The following is a 19,386-nucleotide window of genomic DNA, read 5'->3' on the forward strand; positions in this document are numbered from 1 at the left end:
AGAACAAGCAGAAATTTAAATTAACTATAACATTTTATGTTATTGTAACAGAACAAGGGCTGCACAGTGGCGTAGTGGTTAGCACTTTCGCCTTGCAGCAAGAAGGTCCCTGGTTCGCGTCCCGGCTTTCCCGGGATCTTTCTGCATGGAGTTTGCATGTTCTCTCTGTGCATGCGTGGGTTCTCTCCGGGTACTCCGGCTTCCTCCCACAGTCCAAAAATATGCTGAGGTTAATTGATTACTCTAAATTGCCCGTAGGTGTGAATGTGAGAGTGATTGTTTGTCTCTGTATGTAGCCCTGCGACAGACTGGCGACCTGTCCAGGGTGTCCCCTGCCTTCGCCCGAGTCAGCTGGGATAGGCTCCAGCCCCCCCCGCGACCCTAGTGAGGATTAAGCGGTGTATAGATAATGGATGGATGGATGGATGGATGTAACAGAACAAATGTATATAATAACAATAATGTAATTATATATTCTCTTATCATGCATTGTTATAATGCATATTTTATGTTATTGTATACAATTATATTATTTATTATATAACAGAAATTGTTTCATGTTCTGTTATACTCTGCTGGTTCTATTATGGTGTTTAAGGTGATGAACAGGAATCATTTTAAAACACTGAATACTTCCTGCTGCTGTCGGCCTTCATCCACCAGATGTCGCCATAGTACCGCTGTCTGACCATGTACATGCAGGTTGTAGTGTTCTACCTGTCCTGGACTCACCTTTACTACCTTCTGTGACTGTCTCATCCAGGGTTAGGGTTCCTCTCCAGCAGGCGGCGCTGTCCTGAAGAACCTACAATCAGACCAAACACAGAGCATCTGTCCAGCCTTTATTTCCATGACAACACTCGCAGATCAACAGGTGCTGCTACACCTGCAGTGTGACTCCGCCCCCGCAGCGGGAGGATTGGTTCGAACAATCATCAATAGTTATCAAAAGTCAATAGTTAACATGAAGAAAATGATCAGGCTGTAAATACACCGATCGATCATCTATAGTCATCAGAAATCAATAGTGATCAGGCTGTAAATACACCAGTTGATCATCAATACATCAGTTCAACAAACAATAACATCGATCACAGCGATACACAGTCACTATGGCAACCAGCACAGTCATGATGTCATGAACCAATAAATGATCAGCATGCAGCAGGGGGCGGGTCCGTGCCGCCCCACCGGTTGTCATGGTAACTGACAGGTGTGGGCAGGGCTTAGTCTGACTCTACCTGAGCAGAAACAAACACACCTTCACATTAAAACTGGGCGTCTAGCCCCGCCCCCTGAGGACTGGCAGCCAATGAGACAGGAGGGGCGGGGCTTCCACTGATGCTACGCTTTGCTAACTAACGCTACCCACAATTCCTTGTTCCAGTGCAGCAGCTGAGCTCAGTATAAACTAACTATGGAGAGGAGCTCAGCTAACAGGCTAATAGTGCTAACTAACTTAGCATAGTGCATTAGACACAGTGACTGAGCTAACAGGTTAACGGTGCTAACAAGCTTAGCATAGTACATTAGACACAGTGACTGAGCTAACAGGCTAATGGTGCTTACTAGCTTAGCATAGTGTTTTAGACACGGCGACTGAGCTAACAGGCTAATGATGCTAACTAGCTTAGCATAGTGCATTACACAGTGGCTCAGCTAACAGACTAACACTGCTAATTAGCTTAGCATTAGACCTAGTGACTGAGCTAACAGGCTAACAGTGCTAACTAGCTTAGCATTAGACCCAGTGACTGAGCTAGCAGCTAGCGAGCAGCTGATTGGTTCAGATTGTCTTTGATCCCTGATACATCTGATGATATGTTGGTTCAGAGGAAATCAGCTCTCCCCGAAACACTCAGAAATACTCAGAAATACTCCAAAAATACTCAGAAATACTCCAAAAATACTCAGAAACACTCCAGAATACTGTAAACTAGCCTGGAGATGATCGGACAGCAGCTGTGGATGGCGTCTGTCAGCATCTGAAACCCCAAATGTTCAGAAACAGTGTGGGATGAATGAAAAGTGCAAACATTTAAAGAATCATTTCACAGGAAGAACCTTTAGTTTAATCAGTTAAATGTTTAAAAACCTGCTGGAAAAGTCTCTATTAGCAGGTCATGAATAGATAAATGTTGAGAATTATTTGTTCATAGTAGAAAGCTGGTTGGTCGTTGAAGACTCCGCTCACAGCCCTGCCCTCCTATTGGTCAGAGCTCCTGATTGTCATAAAGTATTGATCAATGATTGGAGGTTTTATTGCTCTCAGTGTTCACATTGCTGGTTTCAATAAAGCTCAGCGTATAAAGTTTATAAAGTTTGGCAGAGCTAACATGCTAACTGGAAGACGTTCCCCACCACCCTCTGTCCCAGCAGACCCTGAGATTCACGTTGCTATGACGACCATCCCACCGACACGACAACGTGAGGCTGAAACCCGTGACATCAGACGACATCATCGTCTTCATCGTCCTCAGAGTAGTGCAGTAGACGGACACACGTGTGCTACAGGCGTGTGTCTGTTCCATGATAAATACGTGTGCTATGTACAGGGGGAAATGTGTGTTTTATACACACACACACACACACACACACACAATACCAGCGGACTGTATCCCCCCACAGTAATCAGATTACTTCAAGCAGAACAGCAGAGTAGAAAGATGGATCCCAGCAGGTTGGTGAGAACCTGACCAGGACCACAGTGGGGGCAGTTTGTGTCTCTTTGTAGACGTTTTGTGTCTCCTTGTGGACTTTTGGTGTCTGTTTGTGGTCGTTTTGTTTCTTTTTGTGGTTGTTTTGTATTATTTTGTAGTAATTCTGAACATCTTTGGTGTCATTTTTGTTTCCTTATGCTTGTTTTATGTTTCTTTGTCAAAATTTGTGTCTGCCTGTGGTCAGTTTCTGTCTTGTGGTCGTTTTGGGTCTCTTTGTGGTTGTTTTGTGTCTCTTTGTGGTCAATTTGTGTCTCTTTGTGGTTGTTTTGTGTCTTTTAGAGGTTCTTTTGTGTCTCTTTGTGGTTGTTTAATATCTTTTAGAGGTTCTTTTTTGTCTTTTAGGGGTCATTTTGTGTCTCTGTGGTTGTTTTGTGTCTATTTGTGGTTGTTTTGTGTCTGTTTGTGGTCGTTTCGTTTTTTTGTGGTCATTTTGTGTCTGTGTTTCTTATTTTGTCTCTGTTGACCAGGACTACCACAGTGGATGCATAGTGCTGACAGTGAAGCATGGAGGTGGTGGTATGATGATTTGGGGCTGCATGAGGTCAGAAGGTGTTGAAGACATTTCTAGATGCAGAGGAGGAATATTCCAGCATGCTGGTAGCAGTAATGTGATTACTGTGAGGGTGACTGCAGTAATCTGATTACTGTGACAGTCCAGAGTTGTCCTCCGTGGGTCTGTGAGGACATCAGTGCTCGTTGGGCATGTGTCTGATGGTGTGGAAGATCCAGTCCATCTTGGTGCTCCAGCCTCCATGGTGAGCATCGTTCATCTGCTTGGTGAAGTACTCCAGCGCCTCCTGCTGGCTCTTCTCTGAGAGACACACGCAGACAGACTTTTTACTTCAAAAAAAATTTCATGGAACTTCAACTGAATGACAAACACCTGAACACATCTTTAACTGTACCTGCCTGTCTGTCTGTCTGTCTGTCTGTCTTTCTGTCTGACCACCTGTCTGTCTGTCTGACCACCTGTCTGTCCACCTGTCTCTCTGTCTGTCTGACCACCTGTCTGTCTCACCCAGGGCGAGGGTCTTCCTCAGGTAGGCGATGTCATCAAAGCTCTGCAGTTCCGGCATCCCACATCCCAGCAGGAGGGAGAACAGGTTGATGAAGAGGCTGGCATGCTGCCGGATGGCTAGGTAGGCCTTATAGCACATCTCCTGGAACCTGTACAGGTGAGACACACAGGTCAGACAGACAGATAGGTCTTATAGCACATCTGAAACCTGCACAGGTGAGACACACAGGTGAGACAGACAGGTGAGACAGACAGGTGGACTGAGGGGACACCTTTCGAACTCCTTGGTCTTGGTGGACTCCTGGACTCCTTTACTGATGACAATGAGGAAGTCCTGCGTGAGGACGAAGGGGACGCGTTCCCTCTTATAGCCAAACTTCTTCTTCTTGTGATCCAGAAAATGACCAAAGTCGATGTGGAACAGCTGAAGAAGAAGAAGAAGAGGCGGAGTCAGGGGGAGGAGCTACTGCTCGGGGGAGGAGTCATGGGAGGAGCTATTGATGCCAGAGGAGGAGGAGGAGCTATTGCTCAGGGGAGGAGTCATGGGAGGAGCTACTGATCCGAGAGGAGGAGTCAGCAGCTCACCTGTCCGTTCTCCTTCACCATAATGTTGGAGTTGTGTCGGTCTCCGATTCCCAGGATGAAGGTGGCGACACAGTAACCTGCACACGACCTGGTGAAAAGGTCTATGGCTCGGTCATACCTGAGAGACAGACAGGTAGTCAGACAGACAGCTGGTAAAACAGGCAGATAGGTGGTAAGACAGACAGGTGGTCATAACTGGGAGACAGACAGGCAGACAGACAGACAGACAGACAGACAGACAGACAGGTGGTCAGACATACAGACCAGCAGACAGACAGACAGACAGACAGGCAGTCAGACAGACGGGTGGTCAGACAGACAGACAGGTGGTCAGACAGACAGGTACTGACGCCTCTCCACGGTTCTTGTCTTTGATCCAGTGGTGCAATGTGTTGGAGTTGAACTGCAGCGCCCCCTTCAGGCCTCCTTTACACTGAATCTGCATGATAGTGAAGCTGTTCTTCACCACCTCGATCAGCCCCACACAGTCTCCGATGGACAGACATCCGTACGGCAGCATGCTGCACACACACACACACACACACACACACACACACACACACACACACACACACACACGCACACACACACACACACACACACACACACACACACTTTGTTAGCCATGGCAGTCATGATGTCACAGGCACTGTCACTGATGATGTCAGCATCTCACCGCAGGTCCAAACCCTGGTTCTGCCAGATGTTCTCCATGATCTTAATGATCTGCAGCGTCAGCATGTCCTGACGCAGGTCTGCAACACACAGAGCACACAACATTACCCACAATCCCCCAGGACCACAACACACTACATTACCCACAATCCCCCAGCACTGTAACACACTATATTACCCATAACCCCCAAGAACTGAAACACACTACATTACCCACAATCCCCCAGTACCACAACACACTACATTACCCACAATCCCCCAGCACTGTATCACACTACATTACCCACAACCCCCCAGAACTGAAACATACTACATTACCCACAATCAACCAGCACTGTAACACACTACATTACCCACAGTCCCGCAGAACTGTAACACACTACATTACTCACAATCCTGCAGAACTGTAACACACTACATTACTCACAATCCCGCAGAACTGTAACACACTACATTACCCACAATCCCCCAGCACTGTAACACAATACATTCCCCACAATCCCCCAGCACTGTAACACACTACATTACCCACAATCCTCCAGAACTATAACACACTACATTACCCACAATCCTCCAGCCCTTTAACACACTACATTACCCACAATCCCCCAGCACTGTAACACAATACATTCCCCACAATCCCCCAGCACTGTAACACACTACATTACCCACAATCCTCCAGAACTATAACACACTACATTACCCACAATCCTCCAGCCCTTTAACACACTACATTACCCACAATCCCCTGCTACGGCTAGTGCTGAGCTAGTTACCATCTCCGTTCTTGAAGATGATCTCGTTGTTGGTGAAGAGCAGCTCAGACATGATGTCAGGGTTTTCCCAGTTCAGCCACAGGGGGCGCTTCGCTGACGACATGATCCTGCACTCCTCCAACCTGAAACACACCTGAGTTACTGCTACGCACCTGTCTGACTGCCAGGGGCTAGTTAGCTGGTTAGCTGGTTAACTAGTTAGTTGGTTAGCTGGGTCATTACCTGAGGTTCCCCAGCTGGTGGACTGGGTTCAGAGGAGACACGAAGCCCTGCAGAGCCTCCATGTAGTCTGGACGAGACATGTGTTCCACCAGGAACTTCATCTGGGTCTGACAACCAATCACAATGCAGCAATGCATCAGCATCAACCAATCACAGTGTCAGATGTACAACGTCATGATAAAAGCTTTTGCCCCCTACAGAAATCTTGTATTTCTGCATATCAGATTGAAATGTTCCAGATCATCAAACTGATATTTACATATATTTATCATTAGACAGAGAAAACCCTCTAAACACTAAATGCAGTTTAAAATGATGGTTTATTGATGATTTGTTGAAAACCGGTGAAAAAGTAATTGACCCCCTGAACCTACTAACTGGTTTGACAGCAGCAGGTAAATGTTTGTTCCAGCTGTGATCATCTTCTACATCCATGGAGGAATGTTGGTCCACTCTTCTCTGTAGAACAGTTTTAATTCAGTCATATTAGAAGGTTTTAGATCATCAGCTGATCTTTGAAGGTCTTCAACCAGCATCTTCAAAGCCAGACTTGGACTCCAGAACCTTCATTTAGTTCTTGATGATCCACTCAGAGGTGGACTTGTTGGTGTTCTGTGGGTCCATTAGTGTTGAGCTTCAGGTCCTGAATCCGGTATCATGTTCTTCTTTAGGTTTAGTTTTACTCCAGATGTAAGGGACCCATGTCTTCTGAAAAGTTCCACCTTTGACTCAGCAGTCCACAGTATGTTCTCCTAAAGTCTTGGAGGAACCTTTATGATCTTTCGGTCAGTAGTGGTTTTATCTTTAACTCTCCATGGATCCATTTTCTCCAGAATGTTCCTTATTGTGGAACCATGTAGATGGACCTTAACTGAGGACAGTGAGGTCTGGAGATCTTTAGATGTTCCTCTGGGTTCTTCTGTGACCTCCTGGATTAGATGTGGATGTTCTTGGAGAAATGTCAGTCGTTGGTCCGCTCCTGAAGATTCTCCACTGTTCCATGTTTCTCCATCTGTGGATAATGTCTCTCATTGAGGTTCTCTGGAGTCTCAGAACCTCAGCAGTGGCTTTGGAACCCTCCAGACTGATGAACGTCCATGACTTTGTTCCTCATCTGTTCTTGAATCTCTGTAGAATGCGGCATCATGTTCTGCTTTCTGAGATCCTTCAGCTGCTTCACAATGAAGACAGGTTCTATCTAGTGATGTTTAGGTTCCACCAGCCTGGCAGGAACCATATGAAGGTCTGGATGGAGAACCTGAATCCAACTGACCAATGACTCTTGTCCTTTGGTAGATTGGTAGCTCAGGGGGCAATTACTTTTTAACATAGAACAAGATGGGCTGCACAGAACCTTAACCTTCAATACATAAAACCATCATTAAAAACTGTATTCAGTGTTTTCTTGTTTACCTTTAATCTATTAATCTCTTTATATTATATCTAAATATGAAACTAGTTTGATGATCTGGAACATTTATGTGACAGATATCCAGAAACAGAAGAGTTCTGTGGGGGGGCAAATACTTTTATCATCTCTGTATGAGTCTGATTCTCGCCTTCTGGGTCTCGTCCTTCTTCTCCTGCTTCAGTGTGTCGGTCAGATTCACCAGTTTATCCATCGCCTCCACCTGAACACACAAATACACAGAGAAATACACACAGTAACACACGTTAATACACAGTAATACACACAGTAACACACGTTAATACACAGTAATACACACAGAAATACACAGCAATACACACAGTAATACATACAGTAATACACATTAACAAACAGTACTACACATTCATTCATGAACCAGTGAACAATAGTTTGATCTGAAAGACGTCATGGATCCATCAGACTGTAGATACACAGGTCAGGTGTTTCAGGGCTCACCTGTCTGTTCAGGTGTTTCAGGTACATGCCACAGGCTCTGCAGAAAGCTTCCAGCAGTAAACCAAACCGCCTGGAAACTGTTTTGTTGTGCATCTCTGACCTGTGACAACAGAACCTGTTATCAGAGCATAAACAAACAAACAAACAAACAAACAAACATATGAACTAGCTAGCTAGCTAACTAACTAACTAACTAATTGACTAAATAACTATATAATTAACTAATTAACTAACAAACTATTTAACTAAGTAATTAACTAACTAACTAATGAACTAAGTAATTAACTATCTAGCTAATTAACTAACTAAGTAATTAACTAACTAATGAACTAATGAACTAATGAACTAACAAACAAACTAACTAACTAACTAACTAACTAACTCACTAATAACTAACTAACTCACTAGCTAACTAACTGATGACTAAACAGACACAGGTGTGTAAATGAACTGACTTTAGATGCCAGAAGAAGAAGTGTCCGATCCTCTGATTGGTCAGAGCCTTCTTGATGAGGAAGCGAGCCAGAGGATTGTCCAGGTACATCTCATACTTTAACACCTGAAACACACAGTCGGGTCAGCTCAACGACACGCACAGGTGTCAAAACATGGTGACACACCTGTACAGGTGTAAGTGCATCTGTACAGATGCAAATGTAGCTGTATAGGTGTAAGTGTACTTGTAGAGGTGTAAGTGTACCTGTACAGGTGTAAGCGTACCTGAACCAGCTGCAGCAGGTACTGTGACAGCTTGTCGTCCGTCAGACCCTGGACTAGGCAGCGCAGAGCGAACTCTCTGACCATCGGATCAGGAAAGTTACAGTCCAGCAGCTCCAGAGCAGATTCAGGTTCCATCAGAGGCCACTCCTTCAGCAAGCAGTACATCTGAGGAGGACAAGGACCAGGAGAACCAGGACCAGGACCAGGACCAGGAGGACCAGGAGGACCAGGACCAAGAAGACCAGGAGGACCAGGAGGACCAGGACCAGCACCAGGAGAACCAGGAGGACCAGGACGAAGACCAGGAGGACCAGGACCAGAACCAGGAGGACCAGGACCAGGACCAGGAGGACCAGGACCAGGACCAGGACCAGGAGGACCAGGAGGACCAGGACCAAGAAGACCAGGAGGACCAGGAGGACCAGGACCAGCACCAGGAGAACCAGGAGGACCAGGACGAAGACCAGGAGGACCAGGACCAGAACCAGGAGGACCAGGACCAGAACCAGAACCAGGAGGAGCATGAAGTGCAGACAGACCGGTAACAGGTGAGTGAGACTGAATCACCTGCTGTAACCATGGTGACTGATTGATGGGTTTGTACCTGGGACACTTCGTCTCTGGAGTTCCATTTGACAGACAGGAGCAGCTTAGGAAGAGACTCTGGGATGTTCACACAGTAATGTCTGCAGAGAGACAGGTACACACACAGGTTCAGAGAGACGGGTAGACAGACAGGTAGACAGACAGACAGAGAGACAGGTGTGGACAATAGTCAGTTACTGGTCTAAAAATTCTGCATTTGTGTAAACTGTTCCCCTCATTTGTGTCTCACCTGTGTCTCACTTGTGTCTCCTGATTAAGCCCCGCCCTCAGCTGTGTCTCACCTGTGTCTCCTCATTTAGCCCCGCCCTCAGCTGTGTCTCACCTGTGTCTCCAGAGGAAGTCCTTCTCCTGCTCTGACAGCTCATAGAGAGGATCTCTGGAGCAAAGAGAACGAAGCTGCTCTGCATCTGCTGCTGAAACACTGCTGTCACAGGCCAGACGACTGCTCTGAGGACAGACAGGCAGGGAGGGAGACAGGTAGAGAGACAGGTAGAAATATATATATATATATATATATATATATATATATATATATATATATATATATATATATATATATATATGAATGTCCTACCAGTCCGTGGCAGTAGTTGTATCCCAGCTCTCTGCTGATGGTCCAGTTAGCATGTTCTTCTATCTGCTGCTCATCAGGAAACACCACAGTCTGGTTGAACCAGGAGAACTCCAGCTCCACACATGGAGTCTCCTGCAGATCAGTCATTGATCAGTCATCAACCAGTTATTGATCAGTCATTGATCAGTCATCAACCAGTTATTGATCAGTCATTGATCAGTCATCAACCAGTTATTGATCAGTCATTGATCAGTCATCAACCAGTTATTGACCAGTCATTGATCAGTCATTGATCAGTTATTCATCAGTCATTGATCAGTTATTGATCACTGACCTTGTTGGGATTTGAACCTGCGACTCCAATGGGGTTGAGCAGGTCCTCCAGGCCGTGAGGGACGGGCCACAGACTGAGAGCAACCTTACCACACACCAGGATGTCCTGATAGTCAAACAGGTTGACGTTCCCCCAGGCCAGAGGACAATGTTCCTGAGGACAGACAGGTAGTCAGGAGGACAGACAGTGGGATAGAGAGGAGGACAGACAGGAGGTCACATAGGTGGACAGTTTAGTCCCTCTCTCTCTACGTCTCCATGAATGTCCTTGTGTCCTCTCCTACCTCCTTGGCTCCTTTCCTTCCCTTCACAGAGCAGATGGACAGACAAAGTCTGGCTGAGCGAGGGAGGTCAGCCAGGTAGATGTCATAGGTCAGCCATTCATTCCACCTGGGGACAGGTGAGACAGTCAGACAGACAGTCAGACAGACAGTCAGATAGACAGACAGACAGGTAGAGGTGTCCTTACCTGGGATTGGAGCAGGGGACTCTCTGTGTGTTGACATTGTCACAGAGCGGTTCTCCTCCATGATAGATCCCCGTCCTCACATAGATCTACAGGCAGACAGACAGGTGGTCAGACAGACAGACAGACAGATCATCAGACAGACAGACAGACAGACAGACAGACAGACAGACAGACAGACAGACAGACCTTGTCGATGTCCCGGATGTTGACGTTGACGTAGGTGGCACACAGCAGTCGGACCCTCAGCAGAGTGTTGAAGGCCCACAGGGACCGAGGAGGACTTCCGTCTCCTCCTCCTGGACAGGGGGACGGCTGAGGCGTCCGGCGGCTGAAAGACAAACATCACACCTCACACCTGAGCTGCCTCTGGATTGGCCGTCACACCTGTCACTCACAGCCACCGCTGGCCTACCTGTAGGAGGGCGTGACGAAGCCTGAGGCTGGGAGCTGGGAGTAGAGACTGTCTTTGGACACGAGCATCAGGTGAGGAAGACGTCCCACGATGATACAGGACCGGATGTACTGCAGGGAGACAGACAGGGGGACAGACAGGTGATGCAGAGAGACAGGGGGACAGACAAGTGGACAAGTGGAGTTCTGTGTTTCAGATCGAGGTTCTTACCTTGTACTGACTAAGAGGAAACTTCTCCAACAGGTATTCATCACAGCCACACACCTGAGAGTAAGACAGACAGTGATACAGGTGAGACAGACAGGCAGACAGGCAGACAGGCAGGCAGGCAGGCAGGCAGGCAGGCAGGCAGGCAGGCAGAGACAGACAGGCAGAGACAGACAGGCAGCCAGACAGGCAGCCAGACAGGCAGAGACAGACAGGCAGGCAGGCAGGCAGACAGGCAGACAGACAGGCAGCCAGACAGGCAGGCAGGCAGGCAGGCAGGCAGGCAGGCAGAGACAGACAGGCAGAGACAGACAGGCAGCCAGACAGGCAGCCAGACAGGCAGGCAGGCAGGCAGGCAGGCAGGCAGGCAGGCAGAGACAGACAGGCAGAGACAGACAGGCAGCCAGACAGGCAGCCAGACAGGCAGAGACAGACAGGCAGGCAGGCAGGCAGCCAGACAGGCAGAGACAGACAGGCAGGCAGGCAGGCAGACAGGCAGACAGACAGGCAGCCAGACAGGCAGAGACAGACAGGCAGGCAGACAGGTGTACCTTGAGGATGTACTGGCCCTGGTACTCCTGGACACAGAGGCGGAGCTGCTGAGGTGAAAGGTGCATGGATCGGCTCTTCTTCCTGATGGACTCGGCAATCAGCTGCTCAGGTAAACTGTCGTGACTCACCTGCACACAGACACAGGTGAGGAAGCCGTGTTGGTTCTCCTCAGTCAGAGCAACATGTTCCCAACACGAGAACGAGACATTCTGTCGTCCTACAGAGCAGGACATGAAGCAGCTTTACCTTCAGAGTGTATTTCTGTTTGGAGTTAGACGGAGACACGATCACCCAGATGGTCACAATCAGCCTCCCTGCAGACAGACGGGTTCAAAGAGACAGGTTCAGACAGACAGTTTCAGACAGTCGGGCTCAGAGAGACAGGTTCAGACAGACAGGTTCAGACAGACAGGTTCAAAGAGACAGGTTCAGACAGACAGATTCAGACAGACAGGTTCAGAGAGAGAGACAGGAAGAAACTGACAGGCAGAAATGGGTAGAAACAGGTAGAGACAGACAGGTACAGACAGGTATACAGACAGACAGGTAGACAGACAGACAGGTGGACTGTGGGGCAGATCCACCTTTGTCCAGCTTGCTGTAGATGTGCTGGGGCAGTTGGGGGCAGGACTCCACGTTGGGGGGGTAAACGTAGAGCGCCTGGCTGTGGGCCCCGCCCCCCTCCCTCTCCTCCATGGCTTCTCTGCACACGCTCAGTATGGAGCGCCGGAAGTCCTGGATCTCCGGGTCCTTCATCATCTCAAACTCACAGACCGGCATCCCGATGGCGAACCCTGCAGGAGGGCAGCGTTAGTCTGGGGGGCGGAGCCTGTAGTGACCTCACCACCTGATGAACTCATCACAGCGTGGGGGCGTGTCTCACCGATCTCCCGGTTCAGGATCTTCTCCTCCCGGTTCCCCAGCGGCTCGATGACCTTCAGGATGGGGTGGAACAGTCGCAGGTCGCACAGCCGCCGGGTCTCATCGTAGAACTCCTCCCTCTCTGCCTCCTGGGTCACGCCCACAAAGATGTAGCATGACTCCTCCTGGCCAATCAGAGAGCAGAGATTAATGCTGCAGATAGCGGTGGGGGAGGGGGCGGGGCTAAAGGTGAGGCGGGGCTACCTGCAGCAGGTGGTACAGAGGATACTTCCTGGCCTCAGTGAAGAGCTGCTGCTTGATGCTGATGAGAGGAGTTTCCCTGAGACACTCCAGACTCACCATCATCCCTGCAATGCAGTACAAATACACAGTAGAAGAACTATGAAAACGCAATAGAAATACTATGAAAACACAGTACAAATACACAGTAGAAGTACTATGAAAACGCAATAGAAATACTATGAAAACACAGTACAAATACACAGTAGAAGTACTATGAAAACGCAATAGAAATACTATGAAAACACAGTACAAATACACAGTAGAAGTACTATGAAAACGCAATAGAAATACTATGAAAACACAGTACAAATACACAGTAGAAGTACTATGAAAACACAGTACAAATACACAGTAGAAGTACTATGAAAACACAGTAGAAATACTATGAAAACACAGTACAAATACAGAGTAGAAATACCATGAAAACACAGTAGGAATACACATTAGAAATACACAGTAGAAATACTTTGAAAACAGTAGAAATACACAGTAGAAATACAGTGAAAATGCAGACAACTGAAAATGGAGACCACTCATCTGCTTAGTCAGAATATACAATAGAAATACAGTAGAAAAACAATAGAAACACGGTAGCAGTACAATAGAAATACAGTAGAATATTGTAGAATAGAACAGTACCATTGGGGAGGCAGCAATCCACCAGGATCCGAGGAGGCATCAGATGGAGACCCCATAATTCCCCTGAGGACGGCCTGGGCGCCATGGTAACCACCAATCACAAGCTGCCTCACCTCAGCGCTGGCTACCTGGACAGGTAAGACAGACAGACAGGTAAGACAGACAGACAGACAGACAGACAGACAGACAGACAGGTAAGACAGACAGACAGACAGGTAAGACAGACAGGTAAGACAGACAGACAGGCAGATTGTTGGTGGAAACACAGCAGCCCGTTTCTTTGATGAATCAACGCCAGTAAAACTAATAACTTAAAGCCAGTCTGCCCATTTTATAATGTTCCACGTGTTCTAAATGTTCCATCCATCCATCATCCATCCATCCATCCATCCATCCATCAATCCATCCATCCATCCATCCTCTTCTTCTTATCTAGGGTCATGGAGGCAGCAGACAAAGCAGGTAATTCCAGATGTTCCTCCTCCCAGCAACACTTTCCAGCTCTTCCTGGGGGATCCCGAGACGTTCCCAGGCCAGATGAGACATATAATCCCTCCAGAGGGTTCTGGGTCTGCCCTGGGGTCTCCTCCCAGGTGGACGTGTTCAGAAAACCTCCAAAGGAAGTCTCCCTGGAGGATCTGAATCAGATGTCCAAACCACCTCAACTGGTTCCTTTAGAGGTGAAGATCAGCAGCTCTACTCTGAGCTCCCTCTGGATGTCTGAGCTTCTCCCCCTATCTCTAAGGCTAAGTCCAGCTACCCTACGGAGGAAGCTCATTTCAGACGCTTGGATCCATCCAGTCCTCCTGTCCATCTATAGCTCCATTTTCCCATCATGCATGAAGAAGATCCTGAGATACTTGAACTCCTTCTCTTGGGGAAGCAACTCCCCCCCAACCCAGAGGGAGCAATCCACTGGTTTCCATCAGAGAACCATGGCCTCAGACTTGGAGGTTCTGATCCACATCCCCACCGCTTCACACTCGGCTGCAAACCGCTCCAATGCTGCTGAAGGTCTGAGGAACCAACAGAACCACATCATCTGCAAAAAGCAGAGATGAGATCCTGAGGTCCCCAAACCAGACACCCTCCTCACCCCAGCTGATCCCTGAGATCCATGAAGACCACAAGCAGGATCAGAGACAAGGGGCAGCCCTGGAGGAGTCCAACACCCACTGGAAACGAGTCTGATTTTGTGCTGAGTATGCAGACACAGCTCTCACTGTGGTTGTACAGGGACCGAATGGCTCGTATCAGAGAACCTGGTACCCCATAGTCCCTCAGTACCCCATACTCCCTCAGTACCCCATACTTCCTCAGTACCCCCACAGAGCCCCTCGGGGGACACGGTTGTAGACCTTTTCCAGATCCACAAAACACATGTAGACTGGCAGGTTGAACTCCCATGACCCCCTCAGCAGCTCTGCAAGTGTAAAGAGCTGATCCACTGTTCCATGACCAGAATGGAATCCACATTGCTCCTCCTGAATCCGAGGTTCGACAATCGGTTGGAGCCTCCCTTCCAGCACCCTAGAATAAACTTTAGCAGGGAGGCTGAGAAGTGTGATTCTCCGATAGTTGGAACACACTCTCTTGTCCCCCTTTTTAAAAATAGGAACCACCACCCCGGTCTGCCACTCCACAGGTACCGTACCCGATGCCCAACGACATTGTAGAGACGTGTCAGCCAAGACAGTCCAATAATGTCCAGAGCCTTCAGCAACTCAGGGTGGATCTTGTCCACACCTGGTGCCACCAAGGAGCTTCTTAACTACCTCGGCAACCTCTGCCATGGATATGGACGAAGATTCCCCCAAGTCTTCAGGCTCTGCCTCCTCCATGGAAGACATGTTTACCGGATTCAGGAGTTCCTCAAAAAAAACACCACTCAGGTTCAGATCAGGCCGTTCCTCCTAATCACCTCCTTCAGGTTTCTCCATCATTGCCCACGTGAGTGTTGAAGTCCTCCAGGAGAACTATGAGTCTCCAGGTGGTCCCCCTTCCAGGAACCACCCAGAGACTCCAAGAAGGCCGAGTACTTTGAACTGCTGTTTGGTGCATAAGAACAGACAACAGTCACAGAGTTTCCCCTCAGAGAGGCGACCCTCTGGTTCTCCAGGAAAACTCCAACAAAGCGGTTCTCAGCCAGGGTCTTGTGAGAATCCCCACACCCGCCCAGCGCCTCTCACCCTGGGCACCCTTGCTGTGTGTGGAGGTGAGCCCATCTATATCTAGCAGCTATCGCTCCACCTCCTGCACCAGCTCAGGTTCCTTCTCCGCCAGTGAGGTGACTTTCCACGTCCCCAGAGCTGGTCTACACCACCAGGGGGCGGTGTGCCCATGTGTCCGCTCCTGCCTACTGCCTGGTTGGCATAGCACCTGACCCCGATTTCCAGCCCTGCAGGTGGTGGGCGGACTGGGCAGTGGCCCCATGTTACTTCTTCAGGCTGTACCTGATCGAGCCCCACAGGACCCCAAGACTCAGCCACCAGATACACTCTGATGAGCTCCCCCCTCCCAGGCCTGGTTCCAGGGAGAGACCCCAGCATCCCTGATCTGGACGAGGTGGCAGCTTCTCCTTTTCTTTGCTTTCATTGGGTTTTCTGAATCGCTCTTAGTCTGGTCCCTCCCCCAGGACCAGTTTGCCCTGGGAGACCCTACCAGGGCTAAAGCCCCGGACAACAGAGCTCCCAGAATCATGGAGACACTCAAACCCTCCACCGTGATAAGGTGGCGATTCACTAGGGCGCCTAAATGTTCCATGTGTTCTAAATGTTCCATGTGTTCTAAATGTTCCACATGGTCTAAAGATTACACATGTTCATAATCTCCCACATGTTATAAATGTTCGAAGTTTTCCACATGTTCTAAATGTTCCAAATATTGTAAGTGTTCCGCATTTTCGAAATGTTCGAAGTGTATCCCATGTTCTAAATGTTCCACATGTTCTAAATGTTCTAAATGTATCACATGTTCTGAATGTTCTAAGTGTATTCCATGTTCTAAATGTTACAGATATTCTAAATGTTCCACGTGTTCTAAATGTACTAAGGGTATCCCATGTTCTAAATGTTCTAAATGTTCCACATGTTCTAAATGTTCTAAGTTTTCCAGATGTTCTAAATGTTCCACAGACAGAGTGTGTGTTTTATATGTTTTCCATTTAAAGAACCCGTAGAACAAATATTTTACATTCAAGCATCTGGAGAACGTCAGGTTCCATCTGAGGAGTTCTGACGGTGCAGCTTTGTGTCCATTGAGACGAGTTGTGACGTTAAAAATGTCAGATGTTCTGCTGCCATGTTCTCACGTTCTGCTGGATGTTCTCTCACTGTTCCAGTCTGTGTAAATTGTTCTTGTTTACTTTTGTTTATTTCCTGCTGTTTGTGTCATTGCGTCCGTCAACATGTTCCAGCGTCACACGTCTCATTGTTCCGCAGCCTTTTGTGTTTCTGCAGCCGAGCCGTCAAACAAAGAAAGTAGGACACACACACACACACACACACACACACACACACACACACACACACACACACACAGAGACACAGAGCGCGTGTGTGTGTGTGTGTGTGTGTGTGTGTGTGTGTGTGTGTGTGTGCTTCCTGTGTTGTGTGTCAGGAAGTGGGCTTCCTCCTCCTATTTTCCTGTTGACCGGCTCTTTTAAAGAAACCGTTCGTTTCTCTTTAGAACCAAGTCTAAGGTCTGATCCAGAACCAGAACCGTCTCCACTAGAACCTGGACCCTTCTGGGACTATGTTCTGGTTCTTATTGATCCTCTTTATCAATCAGCTGATCCAGAAAACATTCTCAGCTTAAAGTTGTAAATAAAGTTCTGTTGACAGGATCAGGTGTCGATAAAGTTTCAATGAACAAAAAGTTGTGTTTGGAGAACAAACCAAAGATCCAATGAGAGCAGGAGGGGGGAGTCATGTGACTTCTGATCACTGTATTGATTGATTGATTGATTGATTGATTGATTGATTGACAGCTGGGTACAGGTGTTTACTGACGATGTTTGTTTTTCTTCCCGCAGGTAAACAGTAAACAGGTGAGTTTGGTGTGAAACAGGAAGAGCTGAAGTGTCGTCAGAATCTCCTCGCCATGACATCAGACTATGATATGGTTTCCATGACAACAGCAGCAGGAGCATCACCGAGACGTGAAACCAAAGAAGAAGAAGAGAGTCTTTGTTCTCACCTGAGCTGCCTGCTGCTCCACAGATGCATTCCTCTGCTCATATCGTCCACCCGTCTGACTGTCCTCCCGTCTGTCCTCCCGTCTGTCCTTCCGTCTGTCCTCCTGTCTGCCTGTCTTTGTCTCTGTTCATGTAGCAGCCGGTGGATCCATCAGTCACCGCTCTGCTCAGTGCTGCTTCACACAGAGACACTTACAGCCTGTCTGTCTCTCTGTCTGTGCTTGTCTCTCTCTCTGGCTGTCTCTCTGCCTGCCTGTCTGTCTGTCTCCCTCTGTCTGCCTGTCTGCTGTCCTGGTCCAGCAGTAACAGGATGAAGCTGCTGCTGCCGGCAGAACAATGTGCTGGAGGAGGATGGAGGAGGAGGTGGGGGTGAAGGAGGGGCCCATCCTCTCTCTTAAAGGGCCAGCAGCTCTGAGACGGGAGCAGCAGGAACAGACTACATTACCCACGATGCCCGGCTGCTGCCATGGCGACAGTTCACTTAACTCCTCCTGTGGTTAAAGCCGAGGATTACACCAACAGGAAGTAGATTTACCGCATTAACGTCCTGAAGCCAAGAACACAGATCTGACCTCAGGATCTCTGTGAGAGTGGGACCTCTGCTCGTACACCATCTCTGCAGCAGGTACACCCAAACACACCGCTGATGATGTCATCAAGGTGTGGGCTCCACAGGTGACCAAACTCCAATCATACTGGTGGAGCAGCAGCTGGACATTACCATGGTTACACACACACACACACACACATTAAATACACACACACACACTGATAATCTTAATCCTGTTTTTGTTTTCCAGATTCTTTGTGCTTCAATGTGTGTGTGTGTGTGTGTGTGTGTGTGTGTGTGTGTGTGTGTGTGTGTGTGTGTGTGTGAGTGCAGGGGGCGGAGCTTGTTCCACCACAGATTAATCCGTCTCCTTTCTCTCTCTCTCGTTTTCTTCAAAGCTGTTGTTGTGATTCCAGATAAACACCAGATTGATCAGAGATGATAAAAATAAAGCTGAAGATCAACTCTGACTTTTCATAACATAAAAACATCTCTCGACAATCACGGAATCATCTCTGAAACATCACTGAAACATCTCTGAAACATCTCTTAAACATCTCAGAATTATCTCTGAAAAATCTCTGGAACATCTGCAACATCTCTGAAACGTCTCTGAATCATCTCTTCTACATTTGATCTTCATGTGTGATGTCACTATGACCTCAGCATCACTGTCAGCATTGTTTACATGTTTCTGTTCAGTTTGTTTTTATTTATTTATTTACCTTCAGTTGTGTATCGGTGAAAATTCAAAGAAGCTGCTTTGATTTTTGCTCAGAACTTTCCCTCAAGGTCCGTTTGTTCTGTGGACATTATTGCATCAGAGGTGTAAACAAACAAATAGTCAAATACAAACAAACAAGTCAGTCATAAACAAACATCAGTCAGTCGTAAACAAACATCATTCAGTCATAAACAAACATAAACAAACACCAGCCAGTCGTAAACAAACATAAACAAACACCAGCCAGTCATAAACAAACATAAACAAACACCAGCCAGTCGTAAACAAACATAAACAAACTCCAGCCAGTCATAAACAAACATAAACAAACACCAGCCAGTCATAAACAAACATAAACAA

The 19,386-nt window shown here is 47.7% G+C and overlaps 1 protein-coding gene across 1 annotated transcript; it reads right to left on the reverse strand.

The window, feature by feature from the left end:
* Positions 1 to 829: 829 nt before the first annotated feature.
* Positions 830 to 18,112, reverse strand: zgc:158659 (uncharacterized protein LOC791141 homolog). The gene is made up of 28 exons (XM_023295686.3): positions 17,755 to 18,112; positions 13,558 to 13,685; positions 12,880 to 12,983; positions 12,638 to 12,800; positions 12,339 to 12,548; positions 12,001 to 12,068; positions 11,754 to 11,882; positions 11,206 to 11,259; positions 10,996 to 11,105; positions 10,770 to 10,911; positions 10,584 to 10,669; positions 10,399 to 10,504; positions 10,116 to 10,268; positions 9,782 to 9,913; positions 9,530 to 9,654; positions 9,206 to 9,287; positions 8,602 to 8,766; positions 8,337 to 8,440; positions 7,882 to 7,981; positions 7,556 to 7,627; positions 5,997 to 6,103; positions 5,775 to 5,896; positions 5,000 to 5,078; positions 4,674 to 4,844; positions 4,324 to 4,441; positions 4,011 to 4,162; positions 3,739 to 3,887; positions 830 to 3,531 (listed from the first exon to the last, which is right to left on the reverse strand). The coding sequence occupies exons 2-28, from the start codon at positions 13,640 to 13,642 to the stop codon at positions 3,407 to 3,409; spliced, it is 3,213 nt and encodes a 1,070-aa protein (XP_023151454.1). The 5' UTR covers positions 13,643 to 13,685; positions 17,755 to 18,112; the 3' UTR covers positions 830 to 3,406.
* Between the last annotated feature and the right edge of the window lie 1,274 nt (positions 18,113 to 19,386).

The sequence above is a fragment of the Amphiprion ocellaris genome, chromosome 23 (assembly GCF_022539595.1).
Source record: "Amphiprion ocellaris isolate individual 3 ecotype Okinawa chromosome 23, ASM2253959v1, whole genome shotgun sequence".
Classification (NCBI taxonomy): domain Eukaryota; kingdom Metazoa; phylum Chordata; class Actinopteri; family Pomacentridae; genus Amphiprion; species Amphiprion ocellaris.

Excerpts from the sequence above, each read along its gene's own strand:
- zgc:158659 (XM_023295686.3), bottom strand. The coding sequence starts at position 13,642 with ATGGCGCCCAGGCCGTCCTCAGGGGAATTATGGGGTCTCCATCTGATG. Across the intron at positions 12,069-12,338 it reads CTACAGCAAGCTGGACAAAG|GGAGGCTGATTGTGACCATC; the intron begins GTGGATCTGCCC and ends GTCTGTCTGCAG. Across the intron at positions 9,914-10,115 it reads CAGGTTCAAATCCCAACAAG|GAGACTCCATGTGTGGAGCT; the intron begins GTCAGTGATCAA and ends ACTGATCTGCAG.